At 39.0% G+C, this 23,458-nt stretch overlaps 1 protein-coding gene across 1 annotated transcript in view; it reads left to right on the forward strand.

The window, feature by feature from the left end:
• GCFC2 (GC-rich sequence DNA-binding factor 2) overlaps positions 1–4,347 on the forward strand; it is a 47,067-nt gene extending 42,720 nt beyond the window's left edge. Inside the window, exons 16-17 of the mRNA XM_039240151.1 lie at positions 1,888–2,012; positions 3,124–4,347. Coding sequence (XP_039096082.1) covers positions 1,888–2,012; positions 3,124–3,241 — 243 coding nt within the window. The 3' untranslated portion in view covers positions 3,242–4,347. The remainder of the gene's footprint in view (positions 1–1,887; positions 2,013–3,123) is intronic.
• The last annotated feature ends 19,111 nt before the right edge of the window (positions 4,348–23,458 follow it).

Consider the following 23,458-nt stretch of genomic DNA (forward strand, 5'->3'; position numbering starts at 1 on the left):
TGTTTCAGGCCATGAGTTTGTCTTATTCAGAGGGGAAGAGAGTCATGGTTTTTATCATGATGGACAACCGCACCAGTGCCTATCCAGAAATTTCAGGATTACCTGTTAAAAAGTGGCACTCCTGGGATGACTTGAAGCTACAGTGAAGTCTTGGGTTTGCTGTTGTAAGGAGCTATTTCTATCAGAATCTAAGTACAAAGAGTATTATTGTAGCATTACTTATAATAGAAACAATTTAGATATCCAAAAACATTGTTCATCAGATAAGTCATTTTTGAGAATTTCCGAATATGAAAAGAATGTTTATAATAAGAATTTTAAAACATTAAACATTAGATAGCAATTCCTACCCCACTATGATTTCTTGGCCTATGGTTTTTATATCATGTAGTTTTAAACTACATTATCTTCCCAAAATTGAATTCATTGCCCATGCTCTGTATTTCAGGTTCAGTTTAGTCCCCCTTCACCCTAAGAGTCTACTATCAGAAGTAGAGAAGAAGATACAGAACATTCTTTCCACAGCTTGTGGCTAGAAAACCATGCCAAGATAGTGTGGCTTTAAGTCCTGGGATCATTTATGGAAAAGCGAGATAGTTCTGTGGAATTCTTATTGAGATTGGTGATACAAACAAGTGAAAAGCATGTGCAAATAACTTTAAATCTCAGTCCATGGGGCACCCGGGTGGCTTAGTCGGTTGAGTGTCCGACTTTCACTCAGGTCATGATCTCGCGGTTCATGGGTTCGAGCCCCGCGTCGGGCTCTGTGCTGACTGCCAGCTCAGAGCCTGGAGCCTATTTCAGTCTGTGACTCACTCTCTCTCTGACCCTCCCCTGCTCACGCTGTCTCTCTCTCTCTCTCCTAGAAATAAATAAAAAACATTAAAAAAATAAATAAATAAATCTCAGTCCAGGAAAGGCTGGTTTTTAAATCCTGAAAAAGAGGTATTTCTGCCTCTAGTCCATGTGTCTGCATTTTTTTTTCTGGATAATTGAAAAAGGTGATTAAAGAATAGGATAAATCTTTTTCCTCAGCTGTGTTTTGAAAAGCATACATTGCCATTTAACATATCTTATAATGTGCATGCGGCGTATTATTCCCCCACCTTTACTTTTGTAAGTACTGATCTTGATCTTACCAACTATAGCAAAACCTGTTTGTCGAAGAATTTCTTTGTATAATACGATCTCAGGTTTTTCCTTTCTCTCATTCTCTTTCCTTTTAGCCTTCCTTCTGCTATGAGGAAATTTTCTTTTTTTAAACATATTTCTGTTTTTACCAAACTTTCCCCCAAATCGTGTATTACCTATAGCGTAATGGTAAAGTGAAGTGATGGTGTCCCCCAGAAATAAAAATTGAATGTAATTGACTATTCTACATGACCATTTAAAATAGTGTATTAAATATCTTACAATTACCTCCTTGATTCACTAACTGTAATTTATGTATATCATATGCTAAGTCACCCAATCTTTTAGTATGAAATGTATAGATTTTATATATATAGATTTTATAAATGTATAGATTTTATATTTATTTTGACTTAAAAGTGTTTGATGTCTAGGCATTTCTGGTGCTTAGTTGTAATTGTATTTGACAGATTTAATGGCTCAGGAATACAGAGTATAGAAAGTATTACAAATACCACTAGAGATTAGTCATAAAGAATAGTCTATTTTAAGCTGTTGGCATTAAGATATACATTTTTTAAAAGTACAACCCTTGATGGCGAAAACTTCTCAAAATGCTTTCAACCATAAACCATAAAATAGAATATACATACAACCTGCATGAACACTAAAAGGATTAAATGAGATGATTGATGTTAGCAAAAGGCCTTAGATAACTGTTGTTACTAAAAACCGACTGTGTGTTTTAATTAACAGATAACAGCATGTTTACCAGAAAAATGGTTCCAAAACTCTGCCATGAGAACGTCTGTTCCCCAGCTAGAAAACTTCATCCAGTTCTTGTTGCAGTCTGCACGTAAATTATCGAGAAGTGAATTCAGGTAATTGTGCACATTTGTATTTCCATAAGCATAATTCAAGGATTCTTTTTTACACTCAGCAATTTTTAGGAAACTGTACTTTTACTCTACTTTTGGAAAACCTCTGGAAGGGCACCTGGCTGACTCAGCTGGAGCATGCAACCCTTGATCTTGGGGTTGCAAGTTCAACCCCACATTTGGTATAGAAATTACTTAAAAACAAAATCTTTAAATCAATTAGTAGATATTTTTATGTACAACCTTTGGAATCACTACTTTATACTCACACCTCACTCATAATAGCTCTTTTTTTAAAAAAAAAAATTTATGTATATTTATTTGGAGCAGGGGAGGGGCAGAGGAAGAGGAGAGAATCCCAATCAGGCTCTACACTGTCAGCTCAGCACTGAGTCTGACACAGGTTCTGGGATCAGTCTCACAGTTCCTGGGATCATGACCTGAGCCAAAATCAGGAGTCAAATGCCTAACCGACTGAGCCACCCAGGTGCCCCAGTAGTTCATATTTTAAAATGTAAATCTTCCAAAATAAGCATTTCCAGAAAACTATTGCACAGGGGAATTTGGGAAACTATAAATCAAAAGCCTCTTATAGCATGTCTTCAATGTGTTTTTTATTTTCCTGGCCATTTTAAAACCTTAGCAATTGTTAAGTGCAGATCTTCAGCCTTATGTTCACCCAGCAATAGCTAGATCTGTTTTGATGAATGTCTCATTCACAGCACTAGATGGTTAGGGGCTTAAGTACAGTTGTGTTCTGATAAAGCATTTCTCCAAAATAAAACTAAACATTTTTTTTAATAACCTATATTTGTAGCATTTCTGTGGGTAAATATTCCCCCCATCATAGCCCATACACACCGATGGCCCCCATACCACAACTCAGCTTTCTCTTGATGGATTTAACGTTACAATCCTTCACATTAAAATTTGCCAGCATACACATCTAATAAGAGTCTATATTTGAATGCTTATATGGAAAAGGGTAAAATCTGGAATACTTTATGCTATTTTAGATATTGGCTTAAAGTTTGTTTCAGATTAACAACTAATGACTGACTCACTGTGCTCTCAGTACACTTCATTTCCCTTTTTTTTTTTTTTTTTCCCCCAGGGATGAAGTCAAAGAAATAATTCTTATTCTGGTGAAGATAAAAGCTTTGAATCAAGCAGAATCCTTCATCGAAGAGTATCACCTAGACCATCTTAAATCAGTAATTAAAGAAGTTTAAGCAAACTATGGGAAGTACTAACATGAGGTTTTAATATAATCACTCTTGGCTCCTTTGCTTGGGGCGGCAGTCCTGCAGGACTCCCCTCCCTCTACCCTGCTTTACCTTCTAGTGTCCCCAAAGGCTGCCCCCCTGTAGTGTCTGCAGGAATTGAGCACACGGGAGCAGTAAAAGTGTAACACACTTCCCTTTGATTCTTTGGACTTCGTTTCCATTGTAAGAGAGGAGTTGGGGAAACCTTGCTGCTTGGACTTTGTTGAGTCTTCTGAACCAAACGTAGCAACATCTGTTAGTTCTCTTCATCCTGTCTCTGTTCACAAGTAAATTAAAATGGAAATCTTAACTGGAATGAATTATTCTAAGTATTAACTGGTTAAGGCATTTTAAGGCCTTTGATAACTGTTGCTTGTCACATTGTCCTTCAGAAATCTGTACCAGTGTATTGTGCCAAAACAAGTGTAATAGGCCAGCAAAACCCTGCCAGCCATAGGCATTATTTTTTTAAGTCGGTACAAAATTTAGTAGATGTAAAAAATTTTATTTTAATTACTCTTTTGGCTGTTAGTACTTTTTTGACCATTTGTAATGCTTTTTGAAATCCCTTCATGTTAATGGCTTTGTAAGAACTTTGTTTTATAGATACTGATGTTTTGTCTGTCCTGTGTTACTGTTTTCCTTATCGTCATTTTTCTTTTAATGTTTGAGGGTTTTGGTGTGCTAAGGCGTTACTTGTTAGGTACTTCTCTTTTGTTAGGGTTTTTGCCATTGGTGATAGGCTTAGACAGGATACAAGTATTTTAAATATCCAGAACATGTAGTGGACTTTCTGATAAAATATTTGTGTATTGAAAAGAAACTGAAAGTTTCTCAAAATGAGAGTTTACTAATAATTTTTTCTTAAATCCATTAAATAACTCCAGGGCAACCCTGAATATATATTTTGTATATTATTGCCCCAATGAAGGGAAAAAATACTATATTGTAGGATTTGAGCATGTGGCTTCTGACATTATCACCTCTAGTTTTGAAGCTGTGTATTTTTTTTTAAGTTTATTTATTTATTTTGAGAGCAGGAGAGAGAGAGAATCCTAAGCAGGCTTCGCACAGTCAGCACACACAGCCTCACCTGGGGCTCAAACTCACAAAACCAGGAGATCATGACCTGAGCCAAAAATCAAGAGTCATGTGCTTAACCGACCCAGCCACCCAGGTGCCCCTGAAGCTCTGTATATTTTAAGATAGATGTGTTATTTCTATTTGTGATTCACTAGTATGAACAGTTGAAGCGCTCTTTTAGTTACACAAACTATATAAGAATAGAATCTCTTCTAGAAACCATTTAGCTGTCCTGCACAATTACTGTCCCAGAGGTAACTGTTTTCATTTTAATGTTCTCATTTCAGACTTTTTCTCTACTTATGCAGATCTTTATTGCATATGAATTTTTGATTTTATTAATAAAGTATACATTTGGAAGTTCCCCTCTGACTTATTTTTTTTTTTTTTTTACGTTTATTTGAGAGAGCACAAGCAGGAGAAGGGCAGAGAGGAGGGACAATCCCAAGCAGGCTGGCCCACCATCAGCGCAGAACCCGATGTGGGGCTCGAAATCACGAACTGAGATCACGAGCCGAGATCAAGAGTTGGACACTTAACCAACTGTGCCACCCAGGCACCCCTGCATTTTTAATTAAAGATGTGCTGGACATTCTCCCTTACATTTTTAACTTGGTCAGAGATTTTTCTTTCATAGAATGGAAAATATTAGAACTGCTTTCAAAACTACAAATTGATTTAAACTCCCAATAATTTAAATTTCATTATACTGGGCTTCATTATACTTGGTGTTGGAACCTCAAAATTTTTATCCATCATATACTATAAGTGGATATTCAAAAACATTTGCAAAACTTCCTTAATCCCCAGTGCAAATTTTTTCTTTTTTTCCTGTTAGTAATTCATCTCACATCTCAATTCTCTCCCTGGACTTTTTTCAGCCTTTTGTTCACATAAAGAAACTTTTAAAAGTCATCTTTCTTTTTTTTTTTTTAAATTTATTTCTAGGAGAGAGAGAGACAGCATGAGCAGGGGAGGGTCAGAGAGAGAGGGAGTCACAGACTCTGAAACAGGCTCCAGGCTCCGAGCTGGCAGTCAGCACAGAGCCCGACGTGGGGCTCGAACCCATGAACCGAGAGATCATGACCTAAGCGAAAGTCGGACGCTTAACCGACTAAGCCACCCAGGTGCCCCTAAAAGTCATCTTTCTTATTTTGTAAAAAACAATACTGGCTGTTAGGAACGCAAAAATGGCCACTAAAAACACCTCCAAACAATTGATTTTTGCATTTCTTAAGCCTGTGACAAAATATGTAGAGGATTCCCAAGAAATACCATATATGATTCAAAACCTGAAAAAGCTATAACAATAACAGACCAATATCCCTCATGAACACGAGAATAAAGGTCCTTCAGACATTAGCAAATTGAACCTAGCAATGTATAAAAAGGATGATAAGACATCTTGACCAAATAGGTTTTATTCCAGGACGGTAATGTTTATTTAACATTAAAAGTCAATATGATTTACCTATGGACAGAGGAAAACTGTATGATCCTTTCAATGAGACAGAAAATGCCCTGGACAAAACTCAACATCCTCTCACAATACAAACCCTAGGAGTATAAATTCCTGTCTTCCAAAGAGCATCTGCAAAAGAACATCTACACTTAACATCATGCTTCATGGTGAAACACTAAGCAAACCAAGGACGTCTGCTCTCCCCATTTCTGTTCAACACTGTTCTGTAGGTCAGAGCCATACAGTCAAAAATTCATACAGATTGGAACACAAGTAGAATAGTCATTCACAAATGATATGGCTGTTTACATAGAAAACTATGTACTCCGCAAAAAAACAGCCAGAACTAGTAAGAGAATTCAGCATGCTCTTAAAAAAAAACAAAAAAAAACACACACACAAAGCCCAGAGCATGCTGGTGATCTGATTAGAAATTTAAAGTTTAAAAACAGTAACATTCTAGTAGCAGCAAAAAAAAAAAAAAAAAAAAATACCCAGGAACAGATTTATAGAAAGATCTGTGAGACCTCTGCACTGAAGACAAAACCTTGCTGAGAAGATGACAACTTGAAGACTTGAGAGACATAGCATGTTTGTGAACTGGAAAAAAATTTTTGGATAAGGGGACTCTATTGTTAGCAATCCCTATCAAAATTCCATTCGACTTAAAAAAAAATTTGTTAATATATTAAAAATTATGTATAAGTGCCAAGACCTTAAAAGAGCCAAACAATATTAAGTTGGAAGACATGCTTATCTCATGTCAAAGTTTAAAGGGGGCATCTGGCTGAGTGGCAAGAGATGTGACTCTCGAACCCTGGGTTGGGAGTTCGAGCCCCATACTGGGTGTAGAGATTACAAAGTTATAGTATTAAACTTACATGAAGTTTAATCAAGACTGGTAGTAGACTAAGAGTCCAGAGACAGACGTACACATAGACAAATTTTGACAAAGATGGCAAGTTAATTCAGTGGGAAAAGGAAAGTAGAACAATATTGGTGGAACTCAATATTTGTATGAAATAAAAACCTTTGACTATTTTCTACTCGGACACGCCCATACACACACACACACACACACACACACACAATCATGGATTTAAATGTAAAACCCATAAACAAAAGCATGTAGGAAAAAAAATTACCTTTGAGAAAAAGGACAAGCTGGACTTAATCAAAACTCAAAATTTATGCAACATCTTAGGTCCTCTGGGAAGTACAAATTAAAATCACCATGATAACACCATTTCACATGCTCTAGAATGACTGAAAGAAAACATCCACAAATACCAAGAACGTGAAGCTACTGGAACACTCCTACGATGCTGCTAGAAATATAAAATGGAATCACCACTTTTCATCAGTTTCAAGTTAAACCCATTTGCCATACAATTCAGCTAAACCATTCCTGAGCATTTACACAGGAAAAAAATATGTCAGGACGCCTGGGTGGCTCAGTCAGTTGAGCATTCAACTTTGGCTCAGGTCAAACCCACACAGTTCATGGGTTTGAACCGTGCATTGGGCTCTGCGCTGACAGCTCAGAGCCTGGAGCTTGTTTTGGACTCTCTGTCTCCCTCTCTCTGCCCTTCCTCTGCTCCCGCTCTCGCTCAAAAATAAACATAAAGAAAAGAAAAATATGTTCACAAAGACCTAAAGGTATATACATAAGTTTACCTGTTAGCCCAAAACAGAAGGTATAACTAGTGTATTCATAAAATGGAAAACTACTCAACATTAGAAATGGGCTGAGGTATATAATAAGGAAATCTCAAAAACATCACTAAGTTAAAGAAGTTAGAAAAGAATACATACTTTATGATTCAGTGTAAGAACAGACCTAACTAAAATGATAGAGGAATGAACATAGACAAGGAATCTTCTGGGAGTGATGGAAATGCTCTGTAACATGATCTGCAAAATGGGTACAAGAGTGCATTCAATTGTTAATTCATTGAATGGAAAACCTAAGATCTGCGTATTTTATTGAATGTTATAATGTTGTATCAAATTTTTAAAATACTTTATAGATCAGAAGTGTCTGGAATAGTGAACTATCTCAGACACTTCTCAATGGGCTGAGTACCACTGAATACCATACTAATTACTCTTCATGATACTTTCAAAGGTCATTAGATGTTAATCAAGGAAAACTGGTATGGATATCCAGAGATGTTTTTGTTTTTAGCATACATAGTCCATTAACCAGTGTTGGGTTTTTTGTTTGTTTACTTATTATGAGAGAGAGAGAGGGAGGGAGCTGGAGTGAGTTGGGGAGGGGCAGAGAGAGGGGATAGAGAATCCCAATCTGTGCTGTCAGTACAAAGCCAAACTCACAAACTGGGAGATCATGACCTGAGTCAAAATCAAGAGTCGGACACTCAACTGACTGAAACACTCAGACCAGTGGTTTTTAACCCCTTTACCTAAACCTAAACAAACCTAAACCTAACACATTTCCATCAAGAATAGTGCCGTTGAATCACTGCCCTGAAGGATTTCACACGAGGGATTCTGTGTGATCTGCTAGCCAGAAACAGCTAGCCCCAGGAAAATTCTGTAAGAGAATCAAAGACTAATTTATGTTGACAATATTCTCTTAAATAGTGAAGTCTCGTGGAGTTAGTCCAGAGAATTATGAATTAATGTCAATAAAGATTTGACATTTAATAAAAAGCCTCTAAAAAGAGGATTCAGGTTGACTACTCAATTGAGTAATTTCATGTAGATGGTTTCAAGACAGAATTAAATAACTAGACCCACAGGTCCCAAACTGAGATGAGATGCCCTGGGCACTGCTATAACCCACAAGGCATTGTGGGACATCTTCAGTTCTCAAGGGAGACAGCACTGCTCAACACCACTCACAAACCACTGGAGCTGCTAGCTCAAGTTGTTCGGTGTCAACATCAGATTGTGTTACAGTACTTTAGAAGACAATATGTATTTGTGAAGCTGGGTTTCCATAGGCTGCTGTTGTTAAAAGCAAACAGGGACGTGTTGAAAATTCCCTGAGCAGGCAAACCCAGTTTAGTCCTATAAGCAAAGCTTAATTCAGCTTATTTTGCAAGACCGACTTGACCTGGGTCATTTCTTGTTTACACCTCTGAAAATCATAAGCAAAATTTAAACTGTTTCCCAAGGTGGATATGAGGTAACCACTGACCAATTCACTATCATCAAAATTTAAACTGTTTCCCAAGGTGGATATGAGGTAACCACTGACCAATTCACTATCATTTAAGAAAATTCTAATAGAGCCAATGACTTTAGAATAAACAGTTACTGCTTTCTCACTATATAAACTGCTTATAACAACATATAACTGAGGGGCGTCCAGCTACTCAGTCAGAACAACATACAACTTTTGATTTCAGTGTCGTGAGTTTGAGCCCCACATGGAGTGTAGAGATTACTGAAATAAATAAAACTTAAAAGAATAATAACACACACATGAGCTTCATTCCATGTTTTGGTTTAAGGACTCCCAGTTTACAAACTGTCTATTTTTAATTATTACTTTGGTGATTCACTGGTTTTACTTCTGTTATTTCTGAACTTTTGACACTGTGATTAAAAAGCCAAGTACCTCGTGAAATTCCCTGTGGAACAGAAAGTGACTGGTAACATCCAATTTGATTCAAAGGTTTGATAAGTTGCTTAGTGGTAGATACACACATTCCAATTAGTAGTCATAATTTAAGGATGCAATATTTTAAATGTATGTGTATTATTTTTAAATGTTTGGACCTAACTGGTTAATAAATGGTGCTAAGCATTTCTTGTGGTCTAGGGGGCCCCTTTAAAAATTCCTTAAAAACAGAGGTACCTGCAGGATATAAAATCAATGCACAGAAATCGGTTGCATCTATATACACCAATAGTGAAGCAGCAGAAAGAAAAATGAAGGAATTGATCACATTTACAATTGCACCAAAAACCATTAAATACCTTAGAATAAACCTAACCAAAGAGGTGAAACATCTATACACTGAAAACTATAGAAAGCTTATGAAAGAAAAAGAAGATGACACAAAAAAATGGAAAAATATTCCATGCTCCTGGATTGGAAGAACAAATATTGTTAAAATGGCAATACTAACCAAAACAATCTACATATTCAATGCAATCCCCATCAAAATAACACCAGCATTCTTCACAGAGCTAGAACAAACAATCCTAAAATTTTCTGTGAAACCAGAAAAGACCCTGAATAGCCAAAGCAATCCTGAAAAAAGAAAACCAAACCTGGAGGCATGAGAGCCCCAGACTTCAAGCTGTATTATAAAGCTGTAATCATCAAGACAGTATGGTACTGGCACAAAAACAGACACTTAGATCAATGGAACAGAATAGAGAACCCAGAAATGGACCCACAAACGTATGGCCAACTAATCTGACAAAGCAGGAAAGAATAGCTAATGGAATAAAGACAGTCTCTTCAGCAAGTGTTACTGGGAAAACTGGACAGTAACATGCAGAAAAATGAACCTGGACCAGTTTCTTGCACCATACACAAAAATATTCTCAAAATGGATGAAAAACCTAAACATAAAATAGGAAGCCATCAAAACCCTAGAGGAGAAAGCAGGCAAAAACCTCTTTGATGCCGGCTGCAGCAACTTCTTACTTAACATGTCTCCAGAGGCAAGGGAAACAAAAGCAAAAATGAACTACTTGGACTTCATTAGGATAAAAAGCCTCTGCACAATGAAGGAAACAATCAGCAAATTTAAAGGCAACCAACGGAATGGGAGAAGATATTTGCAAATGGCATATTGGATAAAGGCTTAGTATCCAAAATCTATAAAGAACTTATCAAACTCAACACCCAAAAAACAAATAATCCAGTGAAAAAATGCATAAAAGACATGAATAGAAACTTTCCCACAGAAGACATCCAGACGGCTAACACACACATGAAAACATGCTCAACATCACTCACCATCAGGGAAATACAAATCAAAACCACTGAGATACCACCTCACACCAGTCAGAATGGCTAAAATTAACAACTCGGGCAACAACAGATGTTGGCGAGGATGCAGACAAAGAGGTACCCTTTTGCACTGCCGGTGGGAATGCACACTGGTGCAGCCACTCTGGAAAACAGTATGGAGGTTCCTCAAAAAAATAAAAACAGAACTACCCTATGACCCAGCAATTGCACTACTAGGTATTTATCCAAAGGATACAGATGTGCTGCTTCGAAGGGATACGTGGGCCTCAATGTTTATAGCAGTGCTGTCGAAAATAGCCAAAATATGGAAAGAGCCCAAATGTCCATCAACAAATGAATGAAGAAGATGTGGTATATATATATGTATGTATGTGTGTGTGTGTGTGTGTGTGTGTATACACACACACACATATACACAGTGGAGTATTATTCAGCAATCAGAATGAAATCGTGCCATTTGCAACTACATGGATGGAACTAGAGGGTATTCATGCTAAGAGAAATTAGAGAAAGGCTAATATGACATCACTCATGTAGAATTTAAGATACAAAACAGATCAGCGTAAGGAAAGGGAAGCAAAACTAATCTAAAAACAGGGAGGGGACAAAACAGAAGAGACTCTTAAATGGAGAGAACAAATGAAGGTTGCTAGAGGGGTGCTGGGTGGGGGCATGGGCTAAATGGGCAAAGGGGCCCATCCCAGTTGTTGGGACGAGCACTGGGTGTTTTATGTAGGGGATGAGTCACTGGATTGTACTCCTGAAATCATTATTGCACAATATGTTAACTAATTTAGATGTAAATAAAAAAACAAACAACAAAAAAGGGCGCCTCGGTGGCTCAGTTGCTTAAGTGACTCTTGGTTTCACTCAGGTCATGATCTTATGGGTTTGTGAGTTCAAGCCCCAAGTTGGGTTCCATGCTCTCATTGAGGAGCACACTTGGGGTTCTCTCTATCCCCCTCCCATCTCCATCTCTCTGTCTCTCTCTCTCAAAATAAATAAACTTATTTTTTAAGATTAAAAACTTCTTCAAACTAAATGCTCTATAAAGTGAGAAAGAACCACTGATAGCTTGGTCATTGAAAAACACATAATGTTCCTAGACACATTTGGACTTTTTTTTAATAAGATTTTATTTTTAAGTAATCTCTACACCTAACGTGGGGCGCGAACTTACAGCCCAAGGACAACAGGTGCGTGCTTTAGCCACTTAGCCAGCCAGGTGCCCCGTTTAGATTTCTTAAAGCTAAGGAGGGAAAAACATAGGTAACCAGTTCCCTGTTGTGCTCAAATTTTTAGGAACACCTCTAGGATTTTTAAATCATAAATGACTGTTAAAGATCATTAAATTCTTTAAGTATCTGCCTGGTAGGGTGGCCCCCCCATCCCAGTCTGTGAGGACTAAGGCGTTTTTAAGATGCAGGGCTTCCGGTGCAGGGCTTCCGGTGCAGGGCTTCCGGTGCAGGGCTTCCGGTGCAGGGCTTCCGGTGCTAAAGCCGGAGAAGTCCGCTGCAAACCAGGACAATTTGGTCACTCTACTACCTTCACTGAAAATGCCCGGAGCATTTTGGTTAGAGGCCTAATTTAAAGCAAAATGACCTGCTTGAATTTCACCTCTATTCTGCTCTTTCTATAGGAGGCAAAATGTTAAATGCAGTGATTCTCAGAACTAGTTGTACATTAGAATCACATCAAGAGCTTTTGAATTTTTTTTTTTTATGTTGTATTTATTTCTAGGAGAGAGAGAGAGAGACAGCGTGAACACGGGAGGGTCACAGAGAGGGAGTCACAGACTGAAACAGGCTCCAGGCTCTGAGCTGGCAGTCAGCACAGAGCCCGACGCGGGGCTCGAACCCACAAACCGCGAGATCATGACCTAAGCGAAAGTCGGACGCTTAACCGACTAAGCCACCCAGGCGCCCCAAGCTTTTGAAAACACTAACATCTCTCACCATCCTTTGTATTTTGATATAGTCTGAAGACATTTTATTTTTCTTTTTTTAAAGATTTTATTGTTAAGTAATCTCTACACCCAACTTGGGGCTCGAACTCACAACCCCAAGATCAAGGGTTGCAGGGTCCACTGACTAAGCTAGCCAGGCGCCCCTGGAGACTTTTTTAAAAACTGATTTTAAAAGAGTTCTGGGTGGGGAGGGCAGGGGTGGGTGCCCGTGTGGCTCAGTCAGTTAAGCGTCCAACTCTTGGTTTCAGCTCAGTTCATGATATCACAGTTCGTGGATCGCAGCCCTGTATCAGGCTCGGTGCTGACTGTAGGAAGCCTGCTTGGGATTCTGTCTCCTCCTCTCTCTGCCCCTCCCCCGACCTCAAAATAAATAAAAAACCTCAAAAAAGAAAAAAACCGAGTTCTGCCTCAGGCACTTGTGAGGTTGAACATTAGCGCCACCAACTCACATCTGTGCCACTTCAGAACAGCTGCTGACCTCTCCGAAGCGATCTTATTTGTAAAATGGAGTAGAAGCACCTGTCTCACAAGGTTTTCTGAACCATAAGAGACATGAAATGCCTTGCACAGTGTCTGGAACATAGGAGCCCTTCTAACGGGTTATAGACTAGCTTATCCCTGAAAACTGAAAATTTAAATAGATCTCTTTCTAATAGGAAGAACATTGGCAGTTTGAACGCTGTGCATTATACAAAAGACTCAGGGTAGTTATTTCTCTTAAACCATTAATCGTTCTACTGCAACACTAAACAGAGGTTTCAACACAACACATACACGAGCAAAATCATGGACTGGGCAGATTCAAGGTCTCGTCCTCCCACGGAAACATTGAAAGAGAAGCAGGAATGGTCACAACCAACTTTTTCAGAACTCTGGGAAACAGTCATGTTTACATTAATCAAGCAAACTTGGGGTCAATGAAAAGACAACTTATAAAAGGCAGGAAGTCACTAAGATACCAACATAGGCTAACAAGTATGCATGGGCACCTCTGAAAAAACCTAGAACACGGAAGTGCGGCTGAAACACCTCACGCACACACCACACAGACCGAGACAGACTGCATTACAAACGGCGAGCGTCGCCACGCTCACCACACTGCCCCTCTTCTAGGCTGAGGCAGCACCATGACAAGAGGTCTACCCTCAGCCCGTGGGGCCCCCCGTGGGAAAAGAGAACACAGGATAGGCGTCCGGCGTCCCCCAGCACATTTCATCACTTACTGGGGGTTCCCACCAAGTCTTACCTCACAGGAAAAGCCTGGTCAGAACACCTGGGCGTTATGCTTGAGCAGAGAGCACAGCAGGCAGAGTTGATCAGCCTCAGAGCAAAGCCAGTGGCACCATTCAGCCAGAGAACTTGGGGTGCAAGTCAGCTTCAGTCAAGACCACAAGCAGCCGGCTTGTCCAGACTTCAAGCTAGGTTCCCTTCTCTGCCCAGGGCGGAGAAGAAAAATTTAAAACATGGCCGAGTGTAGCTCCTGGCCGCTCCTAACTGTGAAGCCTGACTAGGAACACCTAAGGGGATGCTGCGAGCTGGATCTCCGGCTTTATCTGGGCGGGATGCCCTATCATAGGCCCAATCACTGCTGAGTAGCCCCGGCCCCATCTGAGTGGGAAAACTAACCAGGAACAGCTGGGAGGCTGCCTAGAGCTCGCTCAACTGCTCTGTTACGGCAGGGAAGCTGGGTGACAGCCCTTCCCACTGCTGAGTGTGGTCCCTGAGTCCCGCCTGCCCAGAAAGCTCGGCTGGAACACCAGGAAACCTCCAGAAGCCCAACAGCACTTAAGTGGGGATGCTGGCAGGATCGGCTGGCAGCATCTGCCCGGGGACTTCAGGGCACAGTCTCGCCCGAAGTACATCCCCAAACAGGTTCCAGTGTGGGACCCGGGACCTGTTCTGCTGCCCTGCCAGCGCAGGGAGGCTAATCCATAATCCTACCTACTGCTGAGTACAGCACCTCATCCTGCCCAGTAAGCCTGACCAGAGAACCCAGGCAACCACGGGGCCCATCCGACAGCCTTGCTTGATCAGGGAAATAAGCCAGCAGCATCCCACACCCACCTCAGAGCTCCTGCGGTGGCCTCACCCCCAAAACAGCCCCTGACAGCAAGCCCTGCCTGCCCAAGGATGCTACTAAGCTGACAAGTCTAAACATCCAAACTGAGAAGACTGGTGAAGAACTTTCTCTGCCAAAGCAATCCTAGAAAGTCTAGAATAGAGGCTGCTTATTCAAATGTGTAGATACCAACATAAAGAGTCAAGGGTTGTAAAAAGTTAGGGGCACCTGGGTGGCTTAGTCGGTTAAGCGTCCGACTTTCGCTTAGGTCATGATCTCGCGGTTCGTGGGTTCGAGCCCCGTGTCGGGCTCCGTGCTGACTGCCGGCTCAGAGCCTGGAGCCTGTTTCGGTCTGTGACTCCCTCTCTCTCTGACCCTCCCCTGCTCATGCTGTCTCTCTCTCTCTCCTAGAAATAAGTAAAAATACTAAAAAAAANAAAAAAAAAAAAAAAAAAGGAGTCAAGGGTTGCAAAAAGTCAGATGAGCAGACACCCCAAAGTAAACTAGTAAAACTCTAACAACTGACTATACAGTAATGGAGATCTGTGAACTGTCAGAAAAAGAATAATCCTTTTAAAGAAATGTAGTGAACTGCAAGAACACACAGACAACTAAATTAGGGAAACAATGCATAAATATAATGAGAAGTCCAAAAAAGAAAAGCCAAACAAATGGGAATCGTAGGGCTGAAAAATACAATGACTGAAGAATTCAACAGAAAGCCTCAAAAGCAGACTCATCCACGCAAAAGAATCAGTGACTTTGAAGATGGGACATTTGAAATTATCCACTGAGGGGCAAAAAGAAAAACGAATGAAAAAGAGTGAAGATGGGCACCTGGGTGGCTCAATCGGTTAAGCGTCCGACTTTGGCTCAGGTCATGATCTCATGGTCTGTGAGCCCCACATCGGGCTCTGTGCTGACAGCTCGGAGCCTGGAGCCTGTTTCAGATTCTGTGTCTCCCCCTCTTTCTATGCCCCTCCCTTGCTCGTACGCTATCTCTCAATTTATTCAAAAATAAATAAAACATAAAAAATATTTTTTTAAAAAAGTGAAGAAAGTATGGAGCCTATGGGATACCATCATAAGAAACAATATCATTGTGGGAATTTCAAAAAGAAAAAGGGATAGAAAGTACAGTTGACCTTTAAAAATGCAGGGGTTAGGGGTGCCAACCCCTATGCACTTGAAAATCTACATAAAACTTTTGACTCCCCCCAAAACTTAACTACTTAATAGCCTACAACTGACTGGAAGCCTTACAGATAACACAGCCGATTAACACATATTTTGTATATGGACTTAATATATAATACATATACTGTATTCTTACAATTAAGCTAGAGAAAATATTAAGAGTATCTTAAGGAAGAGAAAATACATTTACAGTATGGCATTGTTTTGAAAAAAAAATCCACATACAAGTGGACCCACAACCCACAAACCTGTGTTGTTCAAGATCAATTGTATATTTAAAGCAATAATCATTGAAAATTTCCAAAACCTTGAGAGATAAATGAACATCCAGATCTAGGAAGACCAAAAGACCCTAAATAGGTTGAATTTGAATAGAGCTATACTAAGACACCTTATAAAGTGCCAAAAGGCAAAGACCACTTATGGGAAGTCAACAGCTAATAAATTGAATGGTGAAAGGTTGAAAGCTTTCCCTCTAAGATCAGGAACAAGACAAATGTGCCCCCTCTCACAGCTCCTATTCAACACAGTACTGGAAGTCCTAGCCAGAACAATCAGGCAAGAGGAAGAAACAAAGGCATCAGATTGGAAAGGAGGTAAAACTGACTTTATTTGCACATGACATGATTTTATATGTATGAAATCCTAATAATTCTACAAAAAAACTTTTAGATCTAACCAATGACTTCAGTGAAGTTGCAGGAAATAAAATTAACATACAAAAATCAGTAGTGTTTCTACACATGAACAATGATTATCTGAAAATCAATGAAGAAAACAATCCCATTTACCATAGCATCAAAAATAATAAAAATACTTAATAACCTTAATCAAGAAGTGAAAATTCTATACACTGAAAACTATACAGTGTTGATGAAAGAAATCAAAGACACAAATAAATGGAACTGTATCTCATTTTCATCGATTGGAGGAATTAATATCATTAAAATGCCCATACTATCCCCAAACATCTATAGATTACATACCATTCCCATTGAGATTCCAATGGCATTTTTTATGGAAAAAAAAAATCCTAAATTTACATGGAAAACAAAAGACACCAAATAGCCCAGGAATTCCTGAGAAAGGAGAACAAAGTAGGAGGCATCATACTTCCTGACTGTAAGCTATATTTTAAAGCTATAGCAATCAAAACAGTATGGTCCTGGCTTTAAAACAGACCAGTGGAACCAAAGTGAGAACCCAGAAGTAAACCCCTGAGTACACAAGCAACTAATACATGACAAAACAGCCAATACTAAATGAAGATAGTCTTTCAATAGATGGTGGTGGAAAATTTGCATATTCACATATAAAAGAATGAAACTAGACCTCTATCTTTCACCATTCACAAAAATGAACTCAAATGAATTAAAGACTTAAAGACTGGAAACCATAAAACTCCTAGAAGAAAAGAAGAAAGGAGATTTTTTTTTAAATTTATTTCTGAGAGAGAGAGAGACAGCGTGAGCAGGGGAGGGTCAGAGAGAGAGACACAGAATCTGAAACAGGCTCCAGGCTCTGAGCTGGCTGTCAGCACAGAGCCCGATGCAGGGCCCGAACCCATGTACGGTGAGATCATGACCTGAGCCGAAGTCGGACACTTAACCGACTAAGCCACCCAGATGCCCCAGGCAGGAAAAGAGATTCTTGACATAGGTCTTGGCACTGACTTTTTGGATATGACACCTAAAGCTCAGGGAACAAAGTAAAAATAGTAAGTGGGACTACATCAAATTAAAAAGCTCCTGCAAAGCAAAAGGAACAACCTACAGAATGGGAAAGCACACACAGGAATATTATTCAGCCAGAAAAAAGGAATTCCTGCCATTTGTGACAATACGGATGGACCTTTTCCCTCTATTTTTTTTGTTTTATGTATGATGATTATTAACTAAACTTATTGTAATTATTTTGCAATATATGAAAGTCCCATCATTTTGCTGTATACCTTAAACTTACACAGTGCTATAGGTCAACTATATTTCAATAAAACCTGAAAAAATAATAAACATAATGATATGAAAGCTTTGTGACATTTTTGTTTGCTCTTTTGATGTGGCAGCAGTCTTAAAAATGGCAGCTATATTCTCAGTGTCAGACCTTGGTCCCTGTCACTGGAAGGAACAGAACAGACTACTCACAAATTATGGTATATATCTATTATAGCCTGTCCATGAGTAGAAGGACCGAAGCAGAGCACTCATCTCTGCTCTGCCTAACTTCAAACTCAGTCCAGAAAGTGGCAGGTATTGCTCAAAAATAGGTGTAAGGCAAACCAACAATGCACAAAGGCCTGGGTGAGAAGATTATCATTGAGATACACAACAGATCACCTAAAGCCTGGGAGAAAAAGCTGGGGGAGGGCGAAAGGGAGTTACTTTGGGAAATTACGATATTCAAAAGCATAGATAGGGAAATGTAGGAAGCCACACATATGCCAAAGGCAAGAAGCACGGTAAGAAAAGATCTAAGAGGACCCTAAGTTTTCAACTTGGGGTGTTAGGCTTAGTTGCAACCCTGGATAAATGTTGAGGGAGTAACCCAGAAGAAACAATTGGCAAGGACTGGGAGAGGTATTTGTTTTAGCTCCTGGCTTTCAAGAAAATATTATCCAAATACAAGTTAAGAAATAGACTCAGTGATCACACACAATAAGGAATCAAATCTCTACAAAAGCAGTTTGGAAACATCAGTAAACAAATGGACTACAGTCCAATAATCATCATAAAGGAAACTCTGGGGAAGGAGGGGAAGTCTGATTTCCAGAATCACATTATAATATTTCAATGTCCAGCTTTCAACAACAAAAAAGTCAAAAGACATTCAAAGACACTGGAAAGTAAGGCCATTCAAAAAAACAAAGTAATAGAAAACATTTCTGGAGAACACAGAAATCGGAATTAATATGACAAAGACTTTAAAGCAACTGTCTTAAATATGCTCAAAGAACTAAAGGGAACTGCGGACAAGGAATTAAAGGAAATCAGAAAAGGGATATGTGAACAAAATGAGAATATCCATAAATACACAGAAATTATCAAAAGGAACCAATTTCTTTTTTTTTTCTTTTTTTATTTTATTTTATGTTTTAACATTTTTTATTTATTTCTAGGAGAGAGAGAGAGAGACAGCGTGAGCAGGGGAGGGTCAGAGAGAGAGGGAGTCACAGACTGAAACAGGCTCCAGGCTCTGAGCTGGCAGTCAGCACAGAGCCCGACGCGGGGCTTGAACCCACGAACCGTGAGATCATGACCTAAGCGAAAGTCGGACGCTTAACCGACCAAGCCACCCAGGCGCCCCGGAACCAAACAAATTCTAAGGCTAAAAAGTACAATAATTGAAATTAAAAGTTCACTAGTAGAGTTTAACACCTAATTGGAGCAAAACAAAACAGAATCAGAAACTTGAAAACAGGACAATTACAGTGACCACGTCTGAGGACTAGAAAGAAAATAGAAACAAGAAAAGTGAATAGAGCCTGATAAACTGGAGGGACACCAGCAAACAGACCAGCATATGCACTTCTGATATCCCAGAAGAAGGGAGCAGAAAGAAGATTTGAAGAAATAATGGCCAAATATATCCAAAATTTGAGCAAAGACATGAATTGCAACTCCATAATCTCTGTGAATTCCAAGTGTAATAAAGGTAGAGGGCCACTCCAAGACAGTATAATGAAAACTGTAGAAAAACAAAGGCAGGGAGAATCTCAAGAGCAGCAAAGGAGAAACGCTACTCCTCAAGATCAAAAGATCCTCAACAAAAGTGACAGCCAATTCTCATCAGAAACCAGAGGCCAGAATGCTGTGGGGTGACATATTTAACATGCTCAAATAATAATAATACCACCAACCGATAATTCTGTATCTAGCAAAACTGTCCTTCAAAAATGAGGGAGGAATGAAGGAGAAACCTGAGGGAGTTCCTTGCAATCAGAGCTGCTCTACAGGAAATGCTAAAGGGAGTCCTTCAAGCAGAAATAAAAGAACATCAGACAGTAACTTGAATCTGTATGATGAAATAAAGAGCTCCAGTAAAGGTAAGTACAGACAAATGCATACAAAATAATTATAAATCCATTATGGAGCACACACTATATAAAGATGAAATCTGTGACATAAATAATGTAAAAGGAGAAAAGAACTTTATAGTAGAGATTCTGTATGCTATTGAAGTCATGTTAGTATCAATTCAAACTAGATTATTACAAATTTAGAATGTTAAATGTAATTCTCATGGTAACCACAAAGGAGACATTTAACAAATATACAGGTAAAGAAATAAGAAGCCAATCGGTTGACTCCAAAAAATCAGCTTAACACAGAAGAAAGCAGTCATGGAGAAAACAAGAAGCAAAAGGGGTATAAAATATAAAGAAAACAAATAACAAAATAGCAGAAGTCCATTCTTTTTACTGACTTAAATGCAAATGTATTAAATTCTCCAAACAAAAGACAGAGATTATCAAATGGATAAAAAAACAAAACATAAGATCCAGCTCTATGTCGTCTATAAGAAACTCACTATCGTGCCAAAGACACAAAGATACGTGTGTGTGTGTATGCATGTACATTTTTTAACATAAACTCTACCCCCAACATGGGGCTTGAACTCAAAAGCTTGAGTTCAATAGTCGCATGCTCTAAGGGAGCCAGCCAAGTCCCCCAGAAAAGATACTCTATAGAAACAGTAATCAAATGAGAGCAGAGGTGGCTATAGTAATGTAAGACAGAATAGACTATAAGCAAAAAACTGTTGCAAGAAACAAAGTATATTACATATTGATAAGTCAATTCATCAGAAAGATAGAATTATAGTAATTTATGCACTGAACAAGCCCCCAAAATATATGAAGCAAACATTGACAGAATTAAAGGGAAAATTAGAGAGTTCTACAATTTTTAGAAAATTCAATATTCTACAGTCAAAAATGGATAAAACACTTTAGAAGATCAATTAGAAAACAGAAGACTAGAACAGTATAAATTAACTAGTTCTAACAGACATTTACCAAACACACTACCCAACAACACAATCTAGTTTTCTCAAGCGCACGTGGGACGCTCTCCAGGACAGACCATATGTTAAGCTACAAAACAACTTTCCATAAATTTTAAAAGACTGAAATCATACAAAGTATCCTCTCTGACAAAAGGGAAAGGAAAATTCATAAATAGGTGGGAATCAAATAGCACCAAGGCAAATCCAGAAAAAGGGTTAAAGAAGAAATTGGAAAGCACACTTAAACATACATGTACCAGCAATTACATCCCAGGGTACATACCTGGAATACATTTAAAGAGAATATGAAAATAGCAACTCAAAGAGATACTTGCATGTCAGTGTTCATTGCAGCATTACTCACAATAACCAAAACGTGAAAATAACCCAAGTATTTATCAAGAGATGAATGGATAAAATATATTATACAATGGAATATTATTTAGCCACAAAAGGAAATGAAATTCTGATGCTATAACATGGATGAATCTTGAAAATATATTCAGTAAAATAAGCCAAATGCAAAGTACAAATATTTTGTGATTCCATTTAAACGAAGTATCTAGAATAGCTACATTAAAAAAGAGTAAAACATGAATAAATAAAATAAAGAGTAGAGTGGGATTTACCAGGAGCCTGGAAGAGAGGAGATAGGAATAGAGTTATTACTCAATGATTATAACTTTCTGTTTGGGGTGAGGAACAAGTTCTACATGTGATGGCCACACAGCATGTGAATGTAATTAATGCCACTCAAATCATACATTTAAAAATGGTTAAAAGGCAAATTTTGTTATTATTTTACAATACACATTTTTATCCTATATACATTAAATATACTAAGATTGTGTTGTTTCTGGAGGAAAACTCACAAGAATTTTAAAGATAATTTTACAGAGTGAAAAACAGGACTCATTGTGTTATGAACACACGTACTTGTGAGCTGATCATATTTACACAGCTTTAGATTTTGAAATGTATCCTTCATCTGCTCCTCTACCAAGGTTGAATGAAGTATGTTTACCAAGGTAAATGAACAGGCTTTTAATGATTATCTTTGACAAGTTGATGAGAAAAAAAGTATCAAGCTCCTCAATGGCTCAGTCAGTTAAGCACAACTCTTGATTTCAGCTTCAGATCACAATCTCATGGTCATGAGATGGAGCCCTGAATCGTGGAGCCTGCTTGAGATATTCTCTCTCTTTCTCTCTCTCTCGCTCACTTCCCTTCACCCTTCCTCCCTACTCTCTCAAAAAAAATAAAAAATAAAAATAAAAAAGGAAGAAAAATATCAAAGACTCTTGCTAAAAATTTTTTGAGCTTTCCAGCAAGATATCCACTGCTTTCTAAAAGTAGTCAGATGGTTGTGTAACAACAACTATTAGTGAAAAAGATCAAGGATGCACTGAATGCTCAGAACCCCAAGGCTAGTATCTTAAAACTCATTTTGGATAAGAAATCTATTATAGAAAAAATGGCTACATGGGCTAATTTGTCAGATGAATTATCCGAATTACCATTAAAATACACCACAGGGAAAAGGAGAAATCCAGAAGAAAGGAGAGAACAGGACAAGAGGCGCAGTACAAAACACGGAAAGCCTATGAATGAGACACAAAACCACAGGAGAGAGCAGGACAAGAAACCAGCAGAACACAATTCTGACAAAGCATAATGGACTGATGAGCAGGCTTGAGAAAGGCAAATCCAGCCAGCAGTGGAGAAAGGTGAGAACCACCTAATTCACCCTCAGAACTGTCCAGTCGGCAGACTGAGTACTCCGGCACCAGGGCGTTAAGGACAGCGGCCAATAGAAGAACCTAATGAAAACTATTTGGGGGTTATATGCTTAATATCCCTTCCTCTCTTCCTCACCATGGCTCATCTAGCCCTTCCCCACACCAGCAAAAGTCCAGAAGTTTATTCTCTATCGATCTGAAAGAGGGTTTTCCTGGACTTCCGCGACTGAGGCCAGCAGCGTTGGTGGGGAGGGGAAAGATGGATGAGCACATATAGTGCTAGAAATCTCATCCTTCCCCCATCAGATTCCCACAATGCTGGCAGACACTTCCTTACCACCCAGGAAGGGGACTGGAAGCCTCTACTCTGGAGAATGTGACCAAACCAAGACATTCACATATGTGGAGGATGGAACTCCCAAAAAGAGTTCACCCCGATAACCCTAAAAACAACCCTTCCCACGAGTCCAAGGCTCCTAACCAGCTTTTCAGTCCACAATTTGACCAGAAATAGAGAGCCAAGGATAGCCAGACGTCCTGAAAAAGCCTAAAATTGGGGGGGGGGGGGGGGGAAGCTGGAGAGGTTAGCTGTATCTTTGGGACACCAGGAGATAATGCAAGAAAAATCATGTAAGTTTAAGCTGCAGAACATTCTGCACAATATGTGGAAAATTTACTTAGTGTCTAGGGGGATATATGTATACACACACACAT

The sequence above is a fragment of the Hyaena hyaena genome, unplaced genomic scaffold (genome assembly GCF_003009895.1).
Source record: "Hyaena hyaena isolate Hyena2069 unplaced genomic scaffold, ASM300989v1 scaffold_168, whole genome shotgun sequence".
Taxonomy (NCBI): Eukaryota; Metazoa; Chordata; class Mammalia; order Carnivora; family Hyaenidae; genus Hyaena; species Hyaena hyaena.